Genomic DNA, 27,281 nt, shown 5'->3' with positions numbered 1-27,281 from the left:
GGCTCGCGGACCGGTGCGAAAGTGACGCACGTGCAAACTATGTATTAAATATGTGCCCGCACAAGTCTGGACAGTATTGACATTATTATATTTATGCCAAACGTTGGAATGGCCCAATATTAGCACTGCAGTAAACGCCTCGTTATGACAGTCATCGTGACAGGAAATTGACTTCGTTATAACCGGTGTTTCGTTTAAATCCCAGACAAAAAGTCGTTTCGCCCGAAAGGCAAGTTATTGATTGTGACTGAACAAAGTATTCGATTAATTACACGAAGACTAATTTTTATGGGTAGTATACATTGCAGTAAACATTCGCTCACGAACTTGAAAAACGGGATATGCCACACGCGCGAAGACCCTGACGAACAAAGTTCAGTCGATGACCGCGAGCGCTTGTCGCAACGCTGGCGTGACTACAAGCGCCGCCAGCTAAGAGCGCGCGTACTTGTTCCAAAGTGAATGTGCCGTGCGACTGCTGCTACTCCTTTCACGATTTCAACTGCCACGTCGCTAAAACTTGCCACATCACGTGACTTGCAATACAAGGCGCGCGGGAAGGCAGCTGCACATGAGGTCGCCAGCAGCTTTCTGAACTCTCTCCGCCGTGGCATCCGCAGATCACGTGACCTCGATGTGATGCGCTCGGCAGTGCGGACACGATCGCGTGAGTTCCAACACGCTGCCTCAGCCTTCTCGGCTTACATTCGCATGCTCGCCCTGCGCGTACCCGTACACGTGACCACGCACGGCTCAAGGGCGGCTCATTCTCCTCGCACTTGAGGACATACTTATACAGCACGGCGGCGACGGTAGGAGCGCGCCTCGAGTGTCCAGTAGATAATATCGCAAAAAAATGAAAGTCATGGTAATATATAGGAAGTGCACTCCAAAGCGGGGCAGCTTGTAAAACGTTTACAGGCTGTCCGGCGTAACTTGCGCCAAACTTTAAAAATATGCAAATCCCACGTAACTAGACAGAACCAAGGTAATGTTGTTTGCCGTCGCTTGGAGCATTCCGCCTAATTACGTAATTAGACTTAATTAATCAACTTCTCAGTTATTATAATTAGATGAAAAGTGTTAATGAGAAAATTGTAGAGCAACATGAAAAACTCCTGATACAGTTTTATGTTGCTCAATACGTGTTCTTCTGAGCGTGAAAGAAGCCCGCGAATACACGCAAAATTGCCGCGCGACTGGCAGCTCGAGGCACTTTGCGTGCATTCGCGGGCTTCTTTCTCGCTCAGAAAAACTTTTATGTGGCACGTATTGAGCAACAAGCTGTATCGGGTGTTTTTCATGTTACTCTACAATTTTCTCATTGACATTTTCATCTAATAAATATTTATTATATTAGTGGAGGTAAGCGAAGAGGCGAAAATATCTTTTTAGGCAGTGGCATTCAGTCCTTGTGAAAATGAACCAACTCACCCAAGTCAAAGTTTCAATGTTTTTAAGCTACCAAAGTTTGACTAATCCGTGCAACTTATTTTCGAGCCATGCACCGCACATGTTTTGTCATTACGGTATTACAGGTGTTTCACACCTGCATTAAAAATTTAGCAAGCAAGCGTTACATTTCTCTCGTAAATTTTGTTTTGTAATTTCATCTGCGGCCCGGCAATCAGTCCTCGAAATGTGTGCGTGCGTGCTTGCGCGCGCGCCTGTGTATGTTGAACCGTAGGCGAAAGCTGATTTAACAGAAATATCCGTTGCCATGAATTAGCACGTTGAAGTCTTAATTGACTCAGTATGTGGATACCCTTGCCGGCGATCCGGTTCTGCGTGGTGCGTCCTGTCCCACATGAAAACCGATCCATCCGTGCTCCAGGCTCCCCCGACGTCGTCGAAAAGAGATCGAGATGTCTCTGCCTCGTCAGCAGGATTCTGGCGCCTCCGCGAGCAACGCTCTGGAACATCAAGCGTGTATCATTCATGAGTAGTTACCGCCTCTCTCACGTAGCCCCGATGGGCCCCCCCTTTGTGACCATCATTTCGCTCTCTCGCAGTCTTTGTTGCAGTCTTTGACTGCGTAGAAAGTGAAGCGCCTACCGCCGCGAGTACTCGTTCGTCGCGGATGCCTTCACAATGGCGGCTTTCTGACAAAAGCGATGGTGTGCAAGCGTGACAGTCCGATGCGCTTGGCGACGTCGAGATAGACGAAACCAGGAAGAATGATATGTGCGCTGAGTGAAAGCTGGCAGCCGGATAGACACGAGGAAAATGCGCGGAATGCTGCGGCACCGGTTGGCGGTGCGAGGACTTGTGGCCCAATGTAAACAGCCTGTCGAAGACGCGTAGCGGGTCACATGTTACAAATGGAATTGTTATACAAATGGGATGGACGAGGGCTCTGTACAAAAATGGTTGCTCAAGTCAAATGTTTGCCTTTCTCCTTCACGTCCTTTAGCTGTTCGCGTTTGGCATCAGCAGAAAAAGAGATAACATCTTTTTGGCAAAAGCATTTAATTAGCCCTTTGGAAGTTGCAAAAAGAAAAAGTAAGGAGAGGTGGGAGTTGGCACGACCAGAAATAATGAAAGAGCGAAGAGTAAGTTCTAACTAAAAAAATTCGAGGACACCTAAACACTTATGAGTTGTGAATGCGAAAGCATTAACGTCCAATTGAACGCCGCTGAGCGGTCCTTTGAGTTATGGACTCCTCGCGGGCAAGCGAGCGCGTTTTGGTTTGGCCTTATATAGCGAGGCGCAGTTAGAACGCGGGCGAGAGCTTGCGCCGACAAGGAACGCGCGGATAATACAGGCGTCCGAGAGCGCGAGCGAGGATGATTTGACGTCGCGGCGATGCGCTATGGCGGCAGCAGGTATTCCTGTTCGCCCGCTCAGCGTTGGCTCAGCTCCGTCGAGGCACGCTCGTGCCGTGGTGTCGCAGCCAATGGGAATTTAGGTGCCGGGGGGGGGGGGGGGTGCAATTGAGCGTGTCCCCCCCCCCCCCCCCGAAATTTTTATACCTGGCATAAAAAGATACGCACACCCGCCTGCCCTATCCCGAAAGAAAATTATTGGCTACACCACTGGGCCGTTGTAACGCTGTAAAAGTTCTAGAAACAAACTAAGTTCGGTTTTTGGCTCCTTTAGAGCACAACGTATATTTTCAAAACAATAAAGAACTTAGGCCAGACCAGACATTGTCAAAATTCATGGCGTCACGGTGAGGTGGTGCAGGAACTTCAAAGCGGCGTCGCCACCCGCCTTTTTTTTTTTTGCGTTTTTATGGCATAGAAAAGAATTATAATTAAATTCTGCGGTCTTACGTGTCAAAACCCCTTATGAGGCCCGGTGTACTGTGGGGCTCCTGATTATTTTTGACCACCTAGGGTTACTTCACGTGCACCCCTGCGCAAAAGTATACACGGACCAGGGATCGCGCGAAAAAGCCGATTTTTTCAACTGCCTGCGAATGAGACTTACAATTGAGGACTGCTGTCCAAACTTGGCATTGCGAACTTTCCAGGGTACTCGCCAATTTCAGTTTATGCGTGGTAATTACGAAGAAATTCAGTTTTTTCGGTGACCCTGTGGGCTGTATACTTTTGCTCACGGGTGTACCTACACGGCGTACCAAGCCTCACGCGTTGCGGTTCATGGTGATTGTATTATTATTATTATTATTATTATTATTATTATTATTATTATTATTATTATTATTATTATTATTATTATTATTATTATAGTTTGTCCCTGTTTTTTTCATATATAGTATTCCTGGTAAAGTATATATTGTATATTAGCATGTATTAAGATTGGCACATATGATGTCTACAATAGGAAGGCAGCACAGAAAAAAACGGGAAGGGCCATGTTCAGTCTTCTTCCGCTTTTGTTATCGTATCGCCATAAAATGTTTTAACTACCGCCAAATTGCCTAACAAGTTTTACTGAACTCAAACTACACCTTCGGTGCGGTCCCGCGCGAACCGTAGATTTAAAAAGTGAAAATTCTCCGACCGTTGGTAATCCGCCAAAAATCACGCGAATTGCTATATCTTTGCTAGAGTCAGGTCGCCTGTGCCAATGCTAGCTTGCACCTTCTCTCTGCCGTGCCAAGTTTCTGCGACATTCGCTTTTCAGACAGGAATTAAGCCGTCCGATGTTGTTACAGGGGCACGACGCTTCTGGCTCGACGCTCGTCTCTTCGCATGCACGTGTGAGATTCGGCCGGTCGTCTTCAAGGTGTCTGGATCTTCCTGGTTCTATAAGAACGAGGTTACGTATTCCATTCCGATAGCGACTACACCGCTGAGGAAAACAAGATTGAAAAGGAAACACCGGGCAGGACAATATAGAATACGTGAGTGAGCAAGACCCCGCCATATTGTGTCTTCCGACTTATATACGATTACGTGTGCTTCTGAATAGCTCGAAGAACTATAATTCCATGCACAGGCAGATCCTCTTACCTTGGAAAACAGTGGACGCCGCGGCGCGCCACCCTATATATATATATATATATATATATATATATATATATATATATATATATATATATATATATATATAAACTGAAATCCGTGCGCATACTTAAAAGACAGCACTCGTTTATTGTACTCGGAAGTCACACTATAAGCTACAGCCGTCTATGATGTTCTTCACTGACATTGGTGCAAAGGGTTGCAAGCGATGTTGTCCTCAATAGCCAAGAACGTTGATTTTCGCTGCTGCGGCCGCTCGACAAGTATTGAGCTGTGCTTTTCGAGGGAAAAATTCAAACTGCTCACGGCAAGGTGGGTTGTATGAGGCTTCCTGTGCGCTCTTTTGTTACCCGACCACTGCACTGTGAAGTGCTTATTGTTCGGCCATGTTAGCGCCGTATGCACCGGCCAGAGGGCAGCCATGATCAGTCCTCGTCTTAATTAAGCAACGAAGTACTCAAACTGCAATGGCCCGCACGAGGCGAGCTCGAAAGATTGTCCCAGGATTAAAAGTGTGATGACAATACTGCAACGAATGTACAAAAGCAGCTTTACATGCACTATAAGAAGCGTCAACGTCAGTGTGCAAGCGCGGAGGAAGCGGTCGCATCGTCAACAAAAGCAAACTCAATCTTCAAACCAGAGCTCTTGGCTCCACTTGCGCCTGTCCAGCTGAAGGAGGTTAACACTTCTTAAAACGACGTCAGGTAACCTTCCAGAAGCTATACGTACGTGTAAAGTGAACAGCGCAAGCCCGGACGCGAATGCATGGCGTCGCGCTTGTGTGTATATAAAGCTGGCATGCAGCTCCGGTGATCGACAGGAACAACGAGAAAGTGTCGAGACGTGCTCATGCGTTGAAGTCGGTCATCAAGGCGATGTTGCGGCGCATAACTGACGCCCTGCAGCATCTGCAGCTTTCTCACTCAAATACACCTGTGGCAAGAACAGCTGTGCAACCCGCCGTGGTATATACTCAAAAGCCGCGTTACAACAACTCTAACTTGGTCTACCGTCCATCAAGTTCCCGCGCAAATCACTAGCCATCATGAAAGAACTCGACAACAAAGGTTTCGCAGTAAAGTTTCAGATGGATTACCTCCCACGTACATTGGTATTTGTGGCAACAAAAAAGCTGATGCGCTTGCATATGCAGCGCTCTATCATCCTCCCAAAGTCAACAAGGTCCCAAAGAGTAATCAAGTTAAAAAGTCTGACATTCGAAATCACTTTGTGTTCCACCACATATGCCCTGCGTAACCGAGATTTCACCGAGAGGAATCCTCACTTCTCTATCGAATAAGGACAGGATCTGCTAGTACACCAGCATGATTATTTAAGACGGGGCGAATCAATTCTCCGAACTGTACAGCATGCGACCAGACAGGAGACATTGAACACTTTCTGTGGTCGTGCCCGAAATTACAAGATGAAAGGGACGCTTCCCTGGAGATCTTGCAGGACCCAATAAATGTTTTCCTTCCTTCCCCTGGAAAATCTACAGAAAAATGTCACAGTTTCGCCCTAAGGGCGAAGCAATGAATGCGATAGCAACACAGCAATGTCATACGAAGTAAGGTGAGCGGCTTTGGTAGCAATATGAATTGTAGTAAACATGAGCTGATTAAGTAAGCAGGTGTGCTGCGGCGTAAGTAGACCGACATGAAGAGAGACTCGATGACCACGAGAAGGCGCGTGTGAAACGGTGGTGTTGATGAGAAAGGCTTCCCGTGGGCAGCGCGTGCGAAGGGACACACCTGGAGCGCTGCACTGCCGATCCGGGCAGCATTGCATGTGTAGCGTGCGTTGGAAAATGTGGCCCGACTATTACTAACTGAATGAACAAGCGTGGTGTGAGCGCGCACAAACAAACATGAATAGATCACACTGAATGACTGCAGACAACGACTGTCAAAACGCTGGCAGCAAGCACATAAGCCGCATCGGGCGAAGGTACGCGCGGTCTATCGCTTCAACGGAAACTGAGCGGCGAATGCACAGTGCATAAAGGTCAGAGCCGTGTGGAGATAAGAGACGGTGCGGGCGAGCGACGAGCACGGTTGTTGGTAGAGTAGAAGTGCGCCCCCCCCCCCCCCCCCCGCTCCCTCCGGCGCTGGCTTCCCGCTTCCTTGATTGTGCGTGGGAGATTGAGTGCGTTCGCTCTCCGTGATAGCACGCGTCCCCGCATGCTTCCGCTCGGGCATACGGCGCGCGGCGAAGATTTTATCTATACGGAACCTCACGGCGACGGCGACGGCATAAATCCGGTTGAAGTGTCCATATAATTGCTATCGCAATAAAATGGACCTTCCGCATGCGTGCCTGCAACACCTTGCATTCCCCGAAGGATAAGTTATAGGCCGCAAAAAAACTTCATCTCCTTATCGCATTCTTAAGAGAGACTGGTTTGGTGGACATATGGTGAAACACTGCAGTGATATTGTAAGAGACGCTCGGCTGGCGCAATTGCCGGCCTTGATCGCCAGGCTAAACCCGCCTGTTGATACAACTAATCACCACCACTATATATACATTTTTAGTGGCTATGGCGTTGTCTTGCTGAGTTGGAAGTCGCGGGTTCGATCCCGGTCGCGGTGGCCGCATGTCTATGGAGGCTAAACGCAAAAACGCTCGTATAGGTGCACGTTAAAAAAGCCCAGATGGCCAAAAAAATAATCCGGAGTCCCTTCATAATCAGATTGTGGTTTTTGGAACGTAAAACCACAGATCTTGATTTTCATTAAAAACAGCTGTGCAAATCATGCATGCTGTATGTAGACTGTCTCGATCTTGGCTACGGCCTAGAAGCCTCGGCCCCTCTCCGCCAAAGTGGATATGCATGCCGTGAAGCGTGCACGCACGTACGCGTTGCATGGAACCATGCAGTAGACAGTGCAGCCGTCATCATCGGCTTCACCATACCGCATTTCTTGCTCTTCAAACCCTGTCTTTGTCCTTACCCTTTTCCCCTGTAGCAGCTGGCAAGAGGCACGTCACTCAGGCCGACCTGTCCACCTTTCTCCCATTACATTTCCTCATCTCCGCCTTGGTGCCCTTCATGTCACTCTTTCATGCCGCCCCTTGCAATCCCTTCCGTGTTCCATGGAATGTCTTGCAGTGAACATATCGAGCGTCATTTTCTAAATGTATAAGTTCATGGTGTTTATAACTGCCAAAAGCAACACCTGGGCTGCCAAAATATATATAACTGCCAAAAGCAACAGCCGGGCCCTGGATTAACAAATTCAGTATACTCAACTTAATAACCAGTCGAGCACTTTTGCACTTCGCCCCCGTCAGAGCGCGGCCGCCGTGGTTGGGTGCTTCTAAATCGAAGTGAACCTTCGCGGGGACTTTCCTGAATGTGGCTTTGCGAAAGCGAGCTCGCGCAAACAGCACGTACGTTTGCGCGCGTCACTTTTCAACAACACAGGAACAAAACGGGGAAAAATATAATCAACGTTTACCTGTCGTTCGCGTCGCACTTCTCTCAGCATTCCTCAACATTCTTCCCTCGACAAACATCATCGTCGTCGTGACCTCACTGCGTCGACGTCTCGGGGCTATGTGCATCTGCGGCATGAACTGACATTTCGGCTTAGATTGTGACCGGTGTTGCACGTAAACATAAACATAATAGTACATTGAAGTTGTGACCGTTACGGTACATGCGCATAAACATTGCACGAGATTACACATACGTTGCATATTATGTGATAATTAAGAAAAGTGTACGCAGAGATGCACGGAGAGACAGAGATTCCAACATGTGCTTTGGTTCAACCTCTCTCTTTTCTCTCTCTCTCTCTCTCTCTGCGCGTTTGTCGAGTCATGCTATCACGCGCTTTACGTTTTACGATTCCTTGTACGCGCAGCTCTTCGCAACTAGAGATCAACTGGTCTACTACTCGACGTGCACTTTCACAACAAACAACGATTCTGTATGCATGGATTCAGCTTCTGAGATTGCCGACGCGTCGCGCGCCCTTGAAGCGGGAACGCGTCTCTCCATTGTTTTCAGGGTCGCCCCCTTCAGGACACGGGGTCACGGGTCCTGCACGAGCCGGCGTCGTCCATGTCGCACTGGCCAACTCGGCCGCGCAATCGGGGCCGCCCCGCCGACCGTGACAAGCCGCGGCCGCGCTCTCGTTATCGATGAGCCGCACACACCCAACTTTGACACAGGAGGGAGCCTTATATACATGACTTGAAGTCGCCCAGCGTATTCGGCGAAGGTAAAAGCGGCAGGTTATAAACCGATATATCCATATACCTAGGGTACTTCGTTTTCGGGTAAAAACACGATTGCTCTCGATTTTCTCACCGCGAACAAAATTTATGAAAACTATATAGAGCACTGCACGGACTCGGGCCGACACGAAAGCCCGGACCCGGCCGTCCGAAGCGCTTTTCGGCGGACCCGGGCCGCACTTGGGCCCGCTCATTAAAGGGCCTAAGTCGGGCCTTCGAGCGCATGCGAACGTTATGCATTGCATGATTCAAGGCATATTCTGTGCCAAGCTTAAGTGAGACGTGCAAATAGCTGGCTCTTAGTTTACATTATAGCACAGAAAATAGGTTAATAGATGTGAAATAGGATAACAGGTGAAGTTTTAATTTTTCCTTTCCCACAAAAACGAACGTTGTTTCCGCGTCAGGAAAAATAAATTATAAAAAAAACGCTCTTCAAACCATTTCCCTGTTACCGTATTGGCGGTTGCAATATTACCTCTCTCGAGTCTCGACACTATTATATTATTTTAGCGCTAACGCAAGGGATGTCTCTTTCTACTTGTGCGTTTATTTTATACGGTATGCTCGTGAATTCACCTGTTTATATATATATATATATATATATATATATATATATATATCATCACCCAGTAAGATCACGTGCTCGTGACGCCCGTGACGCCCGTGACGCAGAAAGGATGTTCCACATCCGCCGCCATGGCTTGTGAGTGGTGGCGCTGGCTAGCACTCTCAGGGTTAGTTCTAGTTGTAAAAACATAAATACCCCAGAAAATGAATGGGAAAACGGCTCCACGGTAGCTCAATGGTAAGAGCATCGCACGCGTAATGCGAAGACGTGGGATCGTTCCCCACCTGCGGACAGTTATTTTTTCATCCATTTTCATTTCCATTAATTTATCATTTCTTTAATTCAATTAGTAAGTACAAGTAATTTCCCCTATGTTGTCCTTGGTGTCATTGTCGGCTTCTTATATGATTAACAATTATCGGGCCCCTCGGTTCCCTTTCTTCTCGTTCATATATATAATAGCATGCTAAATGACCTCGCAGGACCAAATCGTACGATTAAGGTAAATGCATGCGCACCAGCGAAAAAATGGGCCAGATCACTGATGTTCCATGGGAGAAACAAACATTTCGGTCTTTTATTGCTTATACACTGCAGCTGATTAGACCTCGAGCAGGTGAGGCTGACGCATACGGTGCAATATGTAAATAAAAAATATATTTTTTTACTTACAGGCCTTTACTTACAGATTAGGGATATGTTTAAAACCACCTCCCTAGAAACATGCATATCTAAAGCACAATATCAAAAAGAGAAAAGCATGAGCTAAAGCACTCTTGCGGGAGATAGAACAGCAGAATCAACAGTTGGCCATCGTAGATGTTGCCTGGGTGAAAGGGAAAGAAGCGTATGCTGCCGTAGTAGCAAACATTCAAGGGAAGGTACAAGATGTCATCACTGTCTTTACCAAGGATTCCGTGGTGGCGGAGCAAGTGGCAATTGCTCTAGCCATCAAAAACAATAAATGGACTTTATTTACAGCGATTCCAAAGTTGCTATCTAGGGTTTCGATAAAGGCTACGTGGCCGGGGTTGAAGCTAAACTTATTAAAACACTATGACTATGAGAACTGAAATCCAATGGTTTCCTGCACATATGGGAGAAGTGGACGAGACCCGGGTTAACCTCAATGAGGTTACTCATGAGGCACGACGACTTGCTAGCCGTGACAGTCACAACCGAGCCGTCCACCACCAGGCCGGGGAATTTAGATATCGTTTATTAACCTATAACGAGATTACTAAACACTACTATCTAGGATGCAGACAATTTTTATTGCCACATTCAAAGCTGAACAGGGCTCAGGTGGTTTCACTGCGACTATTGCAAACAGGAACTTATCCCACGCCGTACCAACTTGATAAAATTTTACAAGAAAGGGAGATCGAGAAAGATTGTCATGCGTGCAATGGCATCACTGGGATCAGACACATGCTCGCGGGATGCCCTGCGACTTTCACCAACCCTGAAGAAGAATGGCTCCATTGGAAGAAGATGCTACGTAGTTCGTCGTTTCAAGATTAGCTACGGGCTGTCCAGAGGGCCCACGATGTCGCTGAAGGGCTGGGCCTAACGGTGCCATCGTGGGTGCGGCCCGCCTCGGCTTGAAAGAGTCGATCATCAGGACTTCTGTAAATAAAAAAGTTTTCACACACAAACACACACACACAGGCCTGGCCTGGTCATGGACACGCGGGCCCTGGCTAAGCTTAGTAATGAACGCCTGGGCCCGACAAAATCAGGCCCATGCAGTGCCCTAAACTCCACATCTCCCGAAGTTAGCACTTTCGTAAAGAATAAATGCAGTTGGCGTTACAAAACTAATGAACGCTGTCAACCTGTTGTGAGTAAGTGGTCATCATCATCATCATCATCATGGCAGTTTGGGCCTGTTGGTATGATATAGTGTAGTGATATAGTTGAATAGCGCAAGTGCGTGGAAGGGGGGGATACGGGAAAGCCAGAGCGCTCTCTTTTTTCCCGTATTCTTTTCCCCCCACGCACTTGCACTATTCAACACCTTCACAATTAAGTGATCAAGTAATATATCAGATTATTATTATTATGATTAATACTACTACTATATAGTATATTCAAAGCTGAAAAACAAAAGAAATTAAGCGATATTCGAAATTACGATATAACGTCGGAAAGATTGAGAAAACAGTAATAAATGGGGGCAGCATGAAATCATTGGAAGGAAATTTGGCGTAGGAAAGAGCAAGATGTATACAGTGAAAGATAACAAGGGCAATGTCATCAGCAATTTCGACGATATAGTAAAGACAGCAGATGACTTTTATATTGATCTTTGCAGTACCCAGAGTAGCCACACAACCTTGATTGGAAGTAGTGACGAACAGGATACAGAAGCTACACGTGTAACTAGCGATGAGTTTGGAAGGGCTGTGCAAGACATGTGCCGGGTAAAAGCGGCAGGGGAAGATGGAATAATAATCGATTTAATTAAAGATGGCGGGGGTATTATATTTGAAAAGCTTGCGGCCCTTTATAGGCAGTGCCTCACTTCTAGTGTAATGGAGAGTTGGGAGAATACAAACATTATACTAGTTTATAATAAGGGAGACGATAAAGAATATAAGAATTATAGACGCATTAGCTTGCTTTCAGTATTGTATAAAATATTCAGCAATATAATTTCCAATAGAATCAGGGCAACCCTTGATTTCAATCAACCAAGAGAACATGCTGGCTTCAGAAAGGGATATTCTACAATTGATCACAGCCATGTCATCAATCTGATAATCGAGAAATCTGCGGAGTACAATCAACCTCTCTATATGACTTTCATTGATTATGAAAAGGCGTTTGATTCAGTAGAGATGCCAGCATTCATGGAGACATTGCCTAATCAAGAAGTACAGGAGGCATATGTGAATACCATAATATAAAGATTCTACAGCTACCTTAATTCTCTACAAGAAAATCATAAAAATACTTATCAGAAAAGGGGTCAGGCAGGGATATACAATCTCTCCAATGCTACTCACTAGATGCTTAAAAGTATTCAAGCTATTAGACTAGGAAGGATTAGGAGTAAGGGTCAACGGTGAATATTTAAGACGGTCTGAAGATGACATTGTCCTGCATGTTCATCAACGATGAGGATGAATTGCAAGGAATGATTGATGACCTTAGCCGAGAAAGTGTAAGAATAGGGTTGGAGATTAATACGCTGAAGACACAGGTAATGTTCAGTAGCCTGACAGGAGAACAATAATTTGTCATCAGCAGTCAGTCTCAAGAATATGTTCAAGATTACGTTTATCTATATATCATTTACTCACAAGGGACCCTGATCATGAGAAGGAAATTTACAGAAGAATAAAGAATTATGCAGGCCCAACCCACATGGTATAATCTGAGAAGCGAAGCTTTTATGAAGCGGTTAAATAAATGCCATGCAACTGATTACGTACTGCACAGCGTTTTGCACCATCACGATTACCTGCCTGCCAGCGAAGACGGCAAGACGCGAAGACCACGTGATCCATGTGACCGCGCGCATTCTATTGTCTCTTGAATTGGCAGTTTGGCATCCTTTGCTATGACGCTGTATCCAGGGTCGGCGCGTCGACTAGAGCGGGCCGATCCCGGAGATAATGCAACAGTAAACTGCACTTTACTCGGCGAAAGAGCTACTAAGCAAATGCGCCACACCCCACACCGGCTAGGAAAGTAGGCAGAGGAAGTATAGAAGCGCTTGCTTTATTAAGTGAATTGTGCTCTTGATGACATTTGTTACAAAGGGTACGCAAAGGTATCGTTTGTTTTGTCACTGAGTAATTCCGTAGAAGACAAGGCCAGCAGCTTGGGCACCCGTAAGGGTAGTAAAAAAGGTAGCCCTGCAGGCCACGGTCAGGAAAGTCGGGGAGGGCTCGCAAAGAACGCTTCGCTTCAAAATGGGCTGGAGCGCATGCATATGCGGCGGGCATTACTAAACCATGACCGAGAGCTGTCGTTAAAAGGAAAAGTGCACAATCATTGCATTCTACCGGTACTAACATATCCGGTGCTACGTACGTAGCGGTACTAACATACAGGGTGTTTTAGCGAACACTTTCAAAAATTCGTAAAGGTTGCCTGTGGCAGATAGCACAATTCTAGTTGATGAGCTGGTCTACTCGAAGAGGCGGACATTACCTGCACAAGAAATTGAAATGCATAAGCGAATAATTAACAGAAATTCACTAATTAACTTATTAACTAATTACCTGATGGCCCATATTGCAATTTACAAATTGTAGCCGTGGAGTTCGCAAGGCGGATCCACTTGGAACGAATTCTCGGGATGACACCAGTTTCGAGATATTAATTCCCGAACTTTGCGGAGAAATGCATTGGCGTTCCAGTTAGGTTCTTAACAAAACGTCGCTTTATCCATTGAAGCACAAAATTAACTGGAACGGGCGAACGCCAATGCATTTCAGTGTCAGTTTCAAAGACAAAGAAAGCACGCTGGAACAATTTCTGCGCAACTATACCCTATATCATACGATTAGCAGCGTGGCAACGCGTAGTAAACATACTCAATTTGATCACTCATCATCATCATATTCAGCGTCACCAGAGCCTTTGTTAAACAATAATGACAGGCGAGCATGACACCTGTCTATCTTGCTCCGTTTCGGAGGCGTCAAGCGCACATTTGCCCAGCATCGCGTTGCGCGGCTCGCATCATGCATGCGAGCTCACTGCACGATCTGCAGGAGCAGCTCTCTCGTTCTGCTTGGCGTGCTCGCCTCCCGTAAGCCGCAGAATCGCCGTCCACGCGTGGCTCTCATTATACGCGGACGCACCCGGAGCGGCCGCAGCGGGAGGAGACAAGCGCAGCTTTCTTCGGGGCGCAGCTGGCGGAGCGTGCGACGTCGTGTCACCTTTCGCTGGCCATCCAGGTCGCGCGCCGAGAATTGAATGCGGCTCGGGCGCCTATATAGCAGTGGACTCTGCCTCCTCCGACTCTGTCCACCGCTGCCCTCGTCGCCGTGAGGAGTTGATACGTGCTCGTCGTTGGACAGGGAACCACTAACGTGCAAGCGCCCACTGGGGTCACTCGGTCCTGCATATAGCGGTGATAAGCGAAGGCCTACACGGTTTACCGTCGTTGATCACACACCACCACCAACATCGAAAGTAAGTAGCGTGCGCGCATTTTAAAATCTTATGTTGTGTGTGTACGTATATAAATAACGAGGGAGCCGGAAGAGATGTTAGCCAGATCAGTTTCCGGTATGCTAACCCATTAGCTGCATGGCGCCTAAAGTTTTATGCAATACCTAAAATGTACTCGGTGTTCTAAAGAGACTTTCAGGAGCGCACATGAGAATTCAATGTTTTGCAAACTGCGACGCAAGGTCGTTAATACTGGAACGGGACAGTTAAGTGCTGTCAGACCCCGATTTAGCCCGGAAAGGAATTTCAACACATGGCCGAGCCGCTGTGCAGCATGATTGTTATATACAGGGTGTCCCAGCTATCGCGCAGCACGATTAAAAAAAAGAGGAACGGCGTTACGCGAAGCAAACCTAGTGCGTATTGTTTCCAGTACAGTGGAGAAGCCGCCAGTAATTTTTTCGTTACTGAGATTTAATTAATTAATTGTAATTAATTATCTAACTCGAGAAGTACTGTCCTAATTATCAATGTGTTAATGAGAAAGTTGTAGAGCAACATGAAAAACTCCCGATACAGCTTTCTGTTGCTCAATGCGTGCTACATAAATGTGTTTTTCGAGTGTGAAAGAAGCCCGCGAATACACGCAGAATTGCCGCACGACTGGCCGCTCGAAGCACTTTGCGTGTATTCGCGGGCTTCTTTCACACTCGGAAAAACACATTTATGTAGCACGTACTCAGCAACAGAAAGCTGTATCGGGAGTTTTTCATGTTGCTCTACAACTTTCTCATTAACACATTGATAATTAGGACAGTACTTCTCGAGTTAGATAATTAATTACAATAATAATTAAATCTCAGTAACGAAAAAAATACTGGCGGCTTCTCCACTGTACTGGAAAAAATACGCACTAGGTCTGTTTCGCGTAACGCCGTTCCTCTTTTTTTTTAATCGTGCTGCGTGATAGCTGGGACACCCTGTATATTGAAGCTGTGTTGAACTAAAGTGTGCACAGATTTTTCTGAAAGGACCGACAGTGTCCCTCTTATCTGCTGGCGTATAAACGCATCGGCGACGACACCAAACACATCAGCGTGTTTAGCGCATTATATATAAGGCTGATTACAGCTCGCAAGATGCTTCCACAAGCTCTGCTTCTCCTCCATGAAGGCATCCTCCATGCAAACGTATATCCAGCACACGCGGGAATACGCCAGTGCGGCTCCGGTGTGTTAACGCTAATGACCCTCTAAATTTTGGGTCGCGCTATATATACGAGACAGGGGTAATTGGAGATCGCAGGGAGAGGCCTTCGTCCTGCAGTGGACATAAATATAGGATGATGATGATGATGATGATGATGATGATGATGATGATGATGATGATGATGATGATATACGAGGACGACACGTCACAGCGAAAAAAGGACGGTGAATCCTTGAAAATATGCAGACGGCAACGTGGTCTGTCAGATGGTCTGTGCTGTTTTCTGTCAGCCTGCACAGCGACCTCAATCATGGAGAAAGAGGATTGCTTTAAAGGGTGCCTAGAAATATATGTAGGAAAAAAAAAAACATGCTTTCTCGCCTTCATTGCAGGAACATTGACTCCGTCTTTGGTACGGCGAGTTCGACGCTCGTGCCATGCACGGAATAGTGCACTCTAGCGCTTGTGAATGTGCTTCATTACCTAGTTCAAGAAAGCTAGCCAGTAGTAGACTTAATATTCACTTCCTTTACCGGGTACAAGAACACGCGATGAAGCGCATATACAGTAACCCGTCGGTACTCTCCATTCTATGTTCTGTCCGATCGCCCTTGTTTGTGCTTTCATACATACTGAACGCTATGGGAGGTGCCAAATCGACAGCTTGCTGTGTAATGTGAAAACACCGTTATATTACGCAATAACAGTGTAACGGATAGTAGTATCGTATATATAGTGATGGCATTGACTGGAGGCGCGCTCTTGTTTCAGGCATGTCCCGTGGCCAGCGCTCGCTCCTTCTGCTATGCGGCCTGCTGGCGCTCGGACTAAGCGGTGTCCTTTGCGACCACCGCTCGGACTCGCCGCAGCAGGACCAGGAGCAGCTGCTGCACCACAACTCGCACCAGCAGCAGCCCCCGTCGTCCACGCACCAGCACCTCAAGGCCGAGCGTTCGGGCACCTACTACCTGCACGACGTGGACAACAAGGCCCGCTTCGGCGGCGTCGCGGGAGTGGGCGGCTCGGGAATCACGCTGCTGCTGCCCATCCTGCTGGTGCTCGGCCTGTTCGTCATCATCATCCCCATCTTCGGGCTGCTCTTCACCACGGGCCTCGCCGGAGGGTTCGGAGGGTTCGGAGGGTTGGGAGCCGGCGTACCCGGAGGACTCTACCCGGCCGCTTCGGCCGCCGGGCGCAAGTGGACAGGCGCGGAGTCGCCGCTACTGAGTCAGGAGAACGTCATCAAGATGGTCAGCTTCGTCGATAAGGCTCTCCAGGACTTTGGCAAGCAACTCAAGGTCAAGCAGAGCTAACTGCACCTATAGACTGTATGTTCATTGAGACTAGTCTCTCCTCGGGCTGGTCCACATGCGCTGGACTGGATGGCGGAGGAAGTTATTAACACGGCGAAATTAGCGCCGCGCGCTTAATTACTATACGATTTCACAATAGGAACAGTCGCGCCCATTATAACCGAGAACACGATGACTTGCAGACAGTGAGCACTCGCGAAGCATTGGATCCCTGAAGCCGTGACGTTGGCATTCGCCACGCCGCTGTGCTATGTGAAAGAGATAGAGAGAGAGAGGAAGTAAATTAATTTGCTTATTTGTTTTCTCAGCACATGCACGGATTTATAGAAAGCAACGCGATACTAAAGTGTAGCCGCTGTTATGACAATTCCGAGACGCAAGCGTTGTTACCGTCACAAAATTATGCGGTTCTGGCAAACGCGAGTGAGATGTCACTTTGAAGCGAGAGCAGGGCGTCGCTATGCTCAGGCTGGGAAACATATACGCAGGGCAACGGCAATACACGCGCGACCTGAACGCGGCGATTGCGGTCAATGACAATGTAATGGGCTTAATGACGGACACCCTGATGGTTTCTGTAGTTTCTGTTTTAGATGAATGCGTCACTCACAGGTATAGCCACTCAAGACCAGCGTCGTGCTGCACAATTCGTTCACGGCATGCGTGTTAGAAGTCGTATATTGAGCGCGACTGCACTTTTCTGCCGTGCTTTTCAGCGGTAAGGTTTATGAGGCACCTGCGTACATATTTATCACCCCAACTACTGAGCAGAAAATGCGGGTCATTTAATATGCGTATGCACTTATCACTGTACATAAAGAGCTGCACGAGCGCGGACACGATTTTCTACATCTGTGGTTTTAATGTATATACCTCTCAAGCGCGCATTATAGTAAGTTCACGACTTCGTCTGACGCATGAATATGTTAAAAAATATTTATAAAAAACAATCCAGCATAAAGCTCGTTCTAACGTGTCGCCAGAAACAAATACATTAACAAGATTTATCCGTGATACACAGTGCAGTGTTATCATATTTAGTTATCAACAGTTCTACAGTATACACACGTGCGCTTACGTATGCGCAAAGGGTTTCAATGTTTGGTATCTGAAAAAGTGCACAAGCACATGCGAATATACATGCCTGACTGAGTATGCACAGTGATTACAGTAATAAGCAATGTTGCAATTCTTACTCGGCACCGTACAATAAATTCGAGGCCTTAAACATCACATGTGTCGTGTTGAGCACCAGCGTAATCGCATCACTTAATAGGTTGTGTCCAAATGCAGGCACCAGCGCCAGTTGCCTCAGAGTAGTAGAAACAGATATCGAAGGCTATTCTTTCGCGGGTTGCACGCCCCGGAAATGATTGCGGAGCCAGAAACACGTCATGGCCGCCATGTTTTAGACATCACACGTTCTCCCTGACGCCATCTTTATCCAATCCCTTTCGGTATAGTGCTTTGGTTCAAGGCGACCTGTATGCCTTTGTTTAGACTGTCTCGTCCTCTGGGGGTGGTACAAGAACGTAAAACAATAGGAGAGTTTGTTGCCTTCACATTTTCTTTTACTAAACGAAAGTGCACAGATTTGTGGGGTTTAACGTCCGGAAACAACAAACGGGCTACGGGGGAAGCCGTGGTGGAGGGCTCCGGATTAATTTAGACCACGTGAGGTACATTAACGCGTACCTAAAGCACGGTGCACGAGCGCTATTGCATTGCGCCCAGTCGGAATGCGGCCGGGAATCGGCCCCCGCGACCTCGCGCTCAGCAGTTAAAGGCGATAACCGCTGCGGCATAGTTCTGTACTTCGAAATGCGTCAATGTATACAGTATATAAGTAAAACGGACATAATGCACAATTCTATAGAATATTTCTTGGGTTGTGACTAGTCATAATTATGGCCTGCAGAACAAATAATCAGGGAAACATTTCCATCTAGTAAGCAGCGTTATAGAACATCTGCACGCTCGTAGGCGCGCTCATTACGATTAAATGCTGCTTATCTCCGAGTCTAATCTAATTCCGCCAATTGCAACGATTCTAGTGATCCGCTATACGTTTCACACGCCTTTCGTTAATTCGAAGAACATTTGCATTAATCCAGTCGTTTATTTCTTCCTCGCATAGTGATTTACATAGAAAGAAACAGTCTCCATAGTATAATGCGCTAGAACAGATATTCATTCAAAACATGCTGAGCATAAGTAGAACGTGTAAGTGCTTTAATACTTTCAAGCACGTACATTCGCTCACAGTATTGTTCGGAACTACAGAGAAACCGAATATTTATCGCGGTATGAGCAGCCAGCGCTGTCGAGAATCGTACTGCCACCGCCAGAATGAACAGAAACACGAGTCACAGCCTCCAGCCGGCCCGTCTCCATATTTCCCATTCTTGATTTTTTCTTATCCTCATACCCTATCGCCCCCCTTAAGCGCGAACTTGTTTTAAGCGTCTTTCGTTTCTCCTGCTAGCGAAGCGGAGCTATAGAGTTTGTCCGCAACTTAATTCTGCATCTGCTAGTCAATCGATCGGTTCGCCTCCATGCAGGCGTTCGATCATTTGCAGCTTGCATCTGTTGGAACAGGGCGGCTAGTCATTCGCGTCTATTACGAGGGCGCTTTCGCTCTGGCAGAACACGTTGTACGTACAGATAATGACTTCATCAAAACGACCGTGAAAAATTAAAACTGGGGAATAAAAGAGCCGAGTGTAAATTAGAAGTGAGACCAGATGGTTGGATGATTGCATTTAAGAGAAATAAAAGGAAGATTATTTGAACAATGTAGACAGCAAGAAATTTGGAAGCATTACAATAGGGTCAGTAAGAAAAGTACGAAGTAGCGCGGTTAGGGTTTTGCCGCTTCACTGGATTCAGGCTGTGTCGAACGCATCCCTGTGGATAAAATCCAGTGCTACGTGGCCCAAAGAGAGAGTAGGACCAAAACACGGTGCGCGTCCACAACTGCGGAATATTGTATTTTATTTCTTCTTTTCTATTCTCCCGAGACTAATGTAAGAAGATGTACACCCGTGAGCAAAAGTATACGGACCAGGGATTGCGCGAAAAAGTCGATTTTTTTCAACTACCTGCGAATGAAACTTGAAATTAAGGACTGCAGTCCAAACTTGGCTTTGCGAACTTTCCAGCGTACTCGCCAGTTTCAGTTTATGCATGTTAATTACGAAGAAATTCAGTTTTTTCGGCGACCCTATGGTCCGTATAATTTTGCTCACGGGTGTACATAAAATCATAACGGTATTTTTTTTTTTTTCATGGCAGATTAAGTTGGTCAGCTAGCTAGTCACTGATTTCCTGCACGAATTAATGTCACAAGCCATTGACCAAAGTTTTGAAACTATTGTTGCGAGTTCCCGTCAATATCAACACTCATATCACGCTTCACTGCAGCGCCCTTTGCTTCCGCTAGTCACAGCCAAACTTCCTTAATCGGCAATGTCGCGTTTCTGGGGCATAGGTTTAGCGCGCTTTCCGAAAAGATAACCGTTTTCTCCCCGAAGCTAGAGTCGAAGCTTCTCTACGGCGGAGGCTATGATAGCGGAAGGCCATGCGATCATAATTTCGGCTGCCTAAAATTGTTTAACACCCGTCCAGTTATCAGTACACAGGCATTTTATTCCACGCAGTGCCCATAGTTGCGTGGTAATCATGGCCGGGAACCGAGCCCGCGACCTTTTTATGAGCAGCAGAGCCAGAACATCATATCTGTTGAGTACCTGCAGTGTGCACAGCGATCGACATATTATAAAACTGACACATCAGAATCGACGGGCTGTGTCACTCGGTGGTCTTCGCAACCGTTCCAAGGGCACAAACGTTTACATACTGAAGCAAGAGACTATCGTTAACGGCATTCACTTCTGTTTATTCATATGAACAAAACATGGTTAGTTTAGAAAACTTACTTATGTTAAACGTACCAAAATTTATTGGTCCATACGCATTCCAATTTAGCAGGCTCTACTATGAATTAAGTAAGCAGAAAGAAAGAAAATTGTACTTCTACAGTTTGTTCACAAAAGTAAAAAATGAAAGGAGATAAATCTTCCGTGAAAACTTCTTTGTTGGCTTTGCTTCAACAAGCTCAATGGCAACAAAATTCTAAAAGTGTGTATTTTTCTAGCAGACTGCTCCATATATTTCGAATGATTATGCCTCCGGTCCTTTTAAGCTGGCTTTCTTGCAACACAGAATTTTGCGCGGTGAAGTCCGCTTGTCGTTGAAAAAGCACACCGAGACACGTAGTAGGAGCGGGACAGCTCGTGGCGTTTTCAAACGACAACAAATACCAAAATAGCACGTGAGCGCGCGTGCGATACTGCAAAATAGAATTTTACGGGGCGCGCCCTACATAGCCAAGTCAAGGGACGCCATTACCAAATAACTCCAGCCAGCCAATTGCTGTCCGTACGAAATTATGTGAAGTACCGATTGTCATCTTCAAAATACCGAGGACACGGTCACTGTTTCGGGCAGCAAGTTAACGCGACACCACACGCAAGGCTAAAACTCGCTCGTGACATAACTTGCCTTAGGAATTGCGGCTTGAAAGCGCTACTCAATAGGCACCCTGGCTGTTCGAATAAAGGCGAAATAAATTTGGCTTTGGCTACGTTTGTTACAAATTAGCAGTGTTACACTACTGAGGCAATCTTGGTAAAGCTACAAGGACTGGTAGTTGTCTAGTTCTCTTATTAACACGCTTTAAATAGCACCTAAGCGGACGACGCGTGCACGTGATGGTTAGCAAATATGACGCAAATCTCAGCATGCCGCCTCCAAGACTTCAGCTCCATGTACCACGAGTGCCGCTTAATCTCGGAGGCCATTCTCTAAGGCGCAGCGCTGGTTCTCAACGTTCTGGATCGCGTGTCGTTTCTGGCAAGCAGTAATAACGGCGGATTTTCTTCTTCTTTTATTTCAGTGTCGTAATTAAACGCGCCTATTTTTTGCGAGCTTTACGTGACGCATCCGCTCGTATTTCAAAGGTAAGATTTTACGCGGAAGGCACTTTATAACGGCTTTATCTGAAACTAGGCTTTCTACGCGGTCCGAAATTCCGTTGCAGTTGGTCTTTAAGTCTTGCCTGTAACGGATGTATAGAAATTAGACGAAGAGAACAAGCAAGCAAGCAAATCTTGATTTAATGTTTCAGAAATTTTAAATGGCACCGCGGTGCACAGCATCAATTGTCTTTCACCCCACAAATCGAGTACAAGTGCTCAAAGCATAAAACAAAAAGGCTGGACCGACTTATGACCTTGAATGCCAGCCTCGCCCCCCCACCCCTTTTCAATGAAATGGCATCAAGCTCGTTGCTCAAAAAAAAAAAAAAAAAAAGAAAAAGAAACTTATGGCAAGAAGTCTCGGGATAAGGCAGTTATGCCGCCGTTTATTATTGCATTTTTGTCTCGTTCACTGGTGAACTCCATTGTACAAACTGCACTAGTCTTCAAGTGTGAGCAGCACGACGTCAGTCAAATTACGCATATACTCTTCCAGCAATATAATATACGTCGTGGTATGCGTTACGAAACGCAAGAGATATATAGGCAGCCTTCACCAACCAGCTAGGCAGGTTTCTCGATTAGCGCGCTTCGCTCTCTGGCCGTAGCTCGAGAGTTGCTGGTCATGTTTAACCAAACAGCAAAATTATGAAGGCTACGCACATTCAAATGACCTAATATTTTGATCGCGTTATTTATCTGTATCATGCAGAAAAGGAGCACCTAAAAATGTGGGAAAATAAACTTTGACGAAGTTTTTAGCAACTGGATACACAGACATCGCGGTGTACGTCCCAGTGACTGTGGCGTTCTACTGCCACTCACAAATTCACGGGCTCGACTTCCGGCCGCGGTGGCCACATTCCGATGGAGGCAGAATGCAAATACTCTCCCGCGCTAATATTTTCGGTGCGCTACCTGTCACGTATAAGCAATCCAAAACTAATCTATTATGGTGTACGCGCCGCCCATTTGGTATTTGGAAGATTGAAACCCACAAACCAATTGACGGTTACCGAGTAGACTGTCTTACATGGAACGCGACTGCAATGGTCTGTGACAAGATATAGTAAATATGACTAACATAGCGCTTATTACTTTGACAGTTTTAGATGAGGGGACGCAAGAGTTTTACGTTCCACTTGCGCGTGCGAGCCGTTTGAGCCCCAGAAACACCCAAGCAGACTTAATTATGGGACACAAGCGGCTCGCGTACCCAAGAACACAGAGTAAAAAAAAAATCTATATTACTTTTAGAAAGACGTGACTTCTCATACGCCGTGAAGTTGAAGGGGGTGCTAGCCTACAGTTCTCAGCACTATACTCAGGTTCGACATAATACAGCACTCTGGGTTACAAGTCATTTTACACGCTTACAAGTTTCGCCACGCCTAATGGCAATGCTCCGCTCGTGTGCGGTTATTCAAGAGTACCGGCGCAATGTGGAGGCTGAACAACCGGGGCTTTATGGCGCATGTTGTGCACAAGCTGCTGATTGCCACCTGTAAAAGCTGACTGCAAGAAACATAACAAATTCATGTATGTGGTATACGGGTATTACAACGTAGCAACTTATCCGCAAAGCAAATAAAAATGTGCGTTATAAAAGAAAAGTTGTGTGCCACAGTGTGTGTGTCTTGGGTCAGATATGTCCTGCAATAAACACTTTCATAATTTCAATCATAGAAGAAGGGGGGGGGGGGGGGGAAATTGGAGGACGCTTAAGCTTCGCCATTGGAACGCGATAGCATTCAAAGATCCTCGGCTGTTTGTCGGGGGTCCCGGCAACTGCAGCTTTCTTTTTTCTGCACCTTCACTTCGGCCACGGTGGCCTCGGTGCGCCGCTGGATGAATGGATGGATGGATGGATGAGGCTGAACCCTTTAAACCGGGCGGTGGCATACGCCACCTAGCCATGACTATTAACCTATTTTGTACTTTGTGGTGGGTGAAATTTCACCCCTGCCTTGATTTTATCCACCAATCAGATAACCTCTGTTTGGTTATTTCTACCCGCTTAAAGTCTATTTTGCCTTCACTGTCCCTAAACCCCAATGCTTTGAAAAAATCACCCCCGTTGCCTTGCACTGTAGGGTACGTTAAGCCCTTTACAGAAAAGTATGAGGTGTTCAGCCGTTTCGTCTTCTTCTCCACACGCACAGCACAACGTGTCTATACCTTGGTACTTGACTCGGTACATCTTAGTCCGCAATACTCCCGTCCTGGCTTCAAACAACAAAGAGCTTCCCCTAGAATTATCGTAGATATTTTCTTTGGCAATTTCTTGCTTGAAAGTTCGGTATGTTCCCAGTGCTGATTTCGTCTGCATCCCCGTTTTCCACAGACCCCTCTGTTTCCTTAAGCTTTTTCTTAACCGCTGTTTCCTGGTTTGCACCCCTCCTGCAGTCCAAATATTGGTCAGCTTCCTCCATTTTGTACAACATTCCTCATGTACAAATAACTGAAAACTCTCCTTGCCCACTGCTTTGCCATTTCTCTCAATCGCTCCTCAAATTCTATCTTGCTTGCCGCTGCCCATGAGGCGAGCGCCATCTGGATGGTGGTTTTGCAAGGAACACCGACCGGGGCGCGCCGTTGTATGAATGGTAGAAATGCTGGAAAAGAGGCTTGGGTGTTTGAGTTTCCGCGTAAGATAATTACGTTTTCTCGTATATTCAAATTACAATCCGACGATATCATACTTGTAGGTTGTTGTGAAGTCGTATTTTACGATTGTCCTGGCGCATTTTACTTTCAAAAATGCTATTAGTTTACCAGCGCCCCTGCGCCACGCGTAGGGCCTGCGTGGTCGGGGTGGTTCGGGATGATTTTCTTGGCTCGCTTTCTTTTTTCTCGCTAATTTGCTTCACGACGAAGCAACCATGCACGACGAAACGGCGCATCTCGACAAGAGACGTGCTGCGAACTGTGGCGAAGAACGCGAGAGAGAGAGAGAGAGAGAGAGAAATAACTTTATTTTGCCCAAAATGTGGTTATAGAGGAGGGGATAATGACTAGAAGCCTCCCCCATCCCCCCTTTAGACGGCGGCCGGCAGCCCCTGAGCCGCGGCGGCGTCTTCAGCCATTTGGACTAGGGAGCCTCCATGTACCGCGGTACATGGAGGTTCCCTAGTAGTCGCTAGAGAATACAGTAACTCTAATAGTCACAGCACAGCGGAGGGCCCAACGCGGTGTAGCCATAGAATAAAGAACCAAGTGTAAGCGGCTCCGTGACTTTGTAAACTCGTCATTTTCAACGAAGTACTGTGTAATAAAAAACCGGCAGATCCCACGCCCTGTGGGAATCGATGTTATGCGAAGCAGTGTGCCGGGGGCCTACCGAGTTCACGAAACGACCATAAGAGAGAGCACCAAGACGTAGGCGGCTGTTTCATGACCTATATATATGACATGCATGCCATGACACTCATGTCACGAGTTCTCAGGAATCCCTTTAGCTACAGCCTAAGAGGCCTGGCCTTGCGAAAGGCCTCTTAAGCCTTACTCATGCTCATGACTATGTCATCGACCATCAACCATTAGCCTTTTCCTTCACTTAGTACCACATCCGAACCCGTCCCATTGCTTTCCTAGTGTTAATCTTTTTTCACTGGGTCATTGTAATTTTAGGCAGCTGTTTCATGACCTACATGACACCCATTATCATTTATGTTCGTCATACACTCTTGCCATATTGACCCTTTTCGCGGCGATCCCGTGGACGCCCTAGCAAAAATTCTAATAGAAGTTTGTATTAGTCTAATACAGTTTTGTATTAGTTGTATTAGTTTTGTATTAGACTAATAGAAATTTATTGGAAGTTTGTATTGGTCTAATACAGTTTTGTATTAGTTGTATCAGTTTTGTATTAGACCAATAGAAATTTCTATTAGTCGTACTGATTTACCTATAAGACCAATAGGCCCTGTATTAGTCTTATGCAAACAGTGTTGCGTGTCTACTAGTATCTCTGTTAGACTAATAGGTCCTATTAGTCTTATGCAGATTGTTGCTGGTCTGACACAGCTCGTGTTTGCTGGTGAAAGTTGATGAAAAAATAGACTAGCGGACCCCTTGCTTGCATGGAGAGGTGTTTCTATTTAATCACTGAATAATTAAAAATCAGGCCTGCAGCAGACTGCGTTCGCACGTTTGCATTAGTTTCAGCGCACTAAGCTAGTGAAACTGGCCATCTCTCGGCGACATACACAAAAGCGACGTGCGCCAACATGGTCTTGCCAATTTTGCTTCACTGAACCTCGTCGCGATGAGTCGTTGAGGAAACAGCTAGTGTTTACAGCACAGCGAATACTTCCCCATGAAAAAAAAGCAAAAAAAAAACAAAAAAAAAAAACGAATTACCAGCTGTAATCTGCAAGGCAGAATCGCGCTTGCCCGGTCAGCTTACGAACGACGGTTTACGAACACAGAACACCCATGGCAATAGCAGCAACCATATTTGTTTGCGGCTGAAGTTTCGTTAGTGTCGTATTTTCTGTTGAAGTGCGCAAAAAGTACATGTAAAAACTTTTAACCTAAATTACTGACTTGATACCGCATATAAAAGGCAGTAATATTTATGGACATCAAAGAGCAGTATCGCAGAGAAGGGAACACGGCGGTTTGGAAGGATATAAAACTGCGACCGTAGTCAGGCGTAGTTGCGCACAGCACGTTTGCAATGGCGGCCGCCATGAGCGAGGCTAGCGAGGCGTCACTAGGGTTCCTCGATGCGTGCGCCCCCCTCCGCCGCCGTGGAGGGTGGAGACAACCGCGTCGTCTGCTACGGCGTCCGCCATTATGATGCCCTCTCCGCAGGCAGCCTATAGCCAGGATAGGCAGCAAGCGGTACTTTGCGCCACTGCACGTAGACTTCGTTATGTAAAACGTGTGGTACTTTAACGATATGACGAGAACACAAAGTTTTCGCATCGGCAGCGTGAAGGTCTCCGATTTACGTTCTGTAATCTTTATTTTTAGAGCGGAATTTGCAGCCGGTCTCGCTGGCAGCGGAAGGCTACCATACACGCCAGCTGCGTAAACACCTTAAGATAGCGTCTTGTTGGGCTATATATTGGTTAAACGTGCGAAACACACACACACACACACACACACACACACACACACACACACACACACACACACACACACACACACACACACACACACACACACACACACACACACACACACACACACGCGCGCGCGCGCGCGCGCGCGCGCGCGCCATCGCATTTCGTTGTGTGCGTTTTGTGCCTTCAACAAAATTGTAAAAAACATTCGTGTTTTCAAATCAGTCATCAGCTACCCCATTTATGGACTGCATGCTGC

General features: G+C 46.6%; 2 protein-coding genes across 7 annotated transcripts in view; one reads left to right on the top strand and one right to left on the bottom strand.

Annotated features, from left to right (window-relative positions):
* Positions 1-27,281, bottom strand: part of LOC119441814 (ADP-ribose pyrophosphatase, mitochondrial) — a 234,038-nt gene that overhangs the window by 123,570 nt on the left and 83,187 nt on the right. The gene's annotated exons all lie outside the window — the stretch shown is intronic.
* LOC119441110 (uncharacterized) lies at positions 16,336-19,905 on the top strand. The gene has a single exon (XM_049661648.1). It carries the CDS (start codon positions 16,372-16,374, stop codon positions 16,909-16,911), a length of 540 nt encoding a protein of 179 aa, XP_049517605.1. The 5' UTR covers positions 16,336-16,371; the 3' UTR covers positions 16,912-19,905.

The sequence above is a fragment of the Dermacentor silvarum genome, chromosome 2 (genome assembly GCF_013339745.2).
Source record: "Dermacentor silvarum isolate Dsil-2018 chromosome 2, BIME_Dsil_1.4, whole genome shotgun sequence".
Classification (NCBI taxonomy): domain Eukaryota; kingdom Metazoa; phylum Arthropoda; class Arachnida; order Ixodida; family Ixodidae; genus Dermacentor; species Dermacentor silvarum.
This window is presented reverse-complemented; position numbering and strand designations above follow the sequence as displayed.

Coding starts and splice junctions, on each gene's coding strand:
- LOC119441110 (XM_049661648.1), top strand. CDS start 16,372: ATGTCCCGTGGCCAGCGCTCGCTCCTTCTGCTATGCGGCCTGCTGGCG.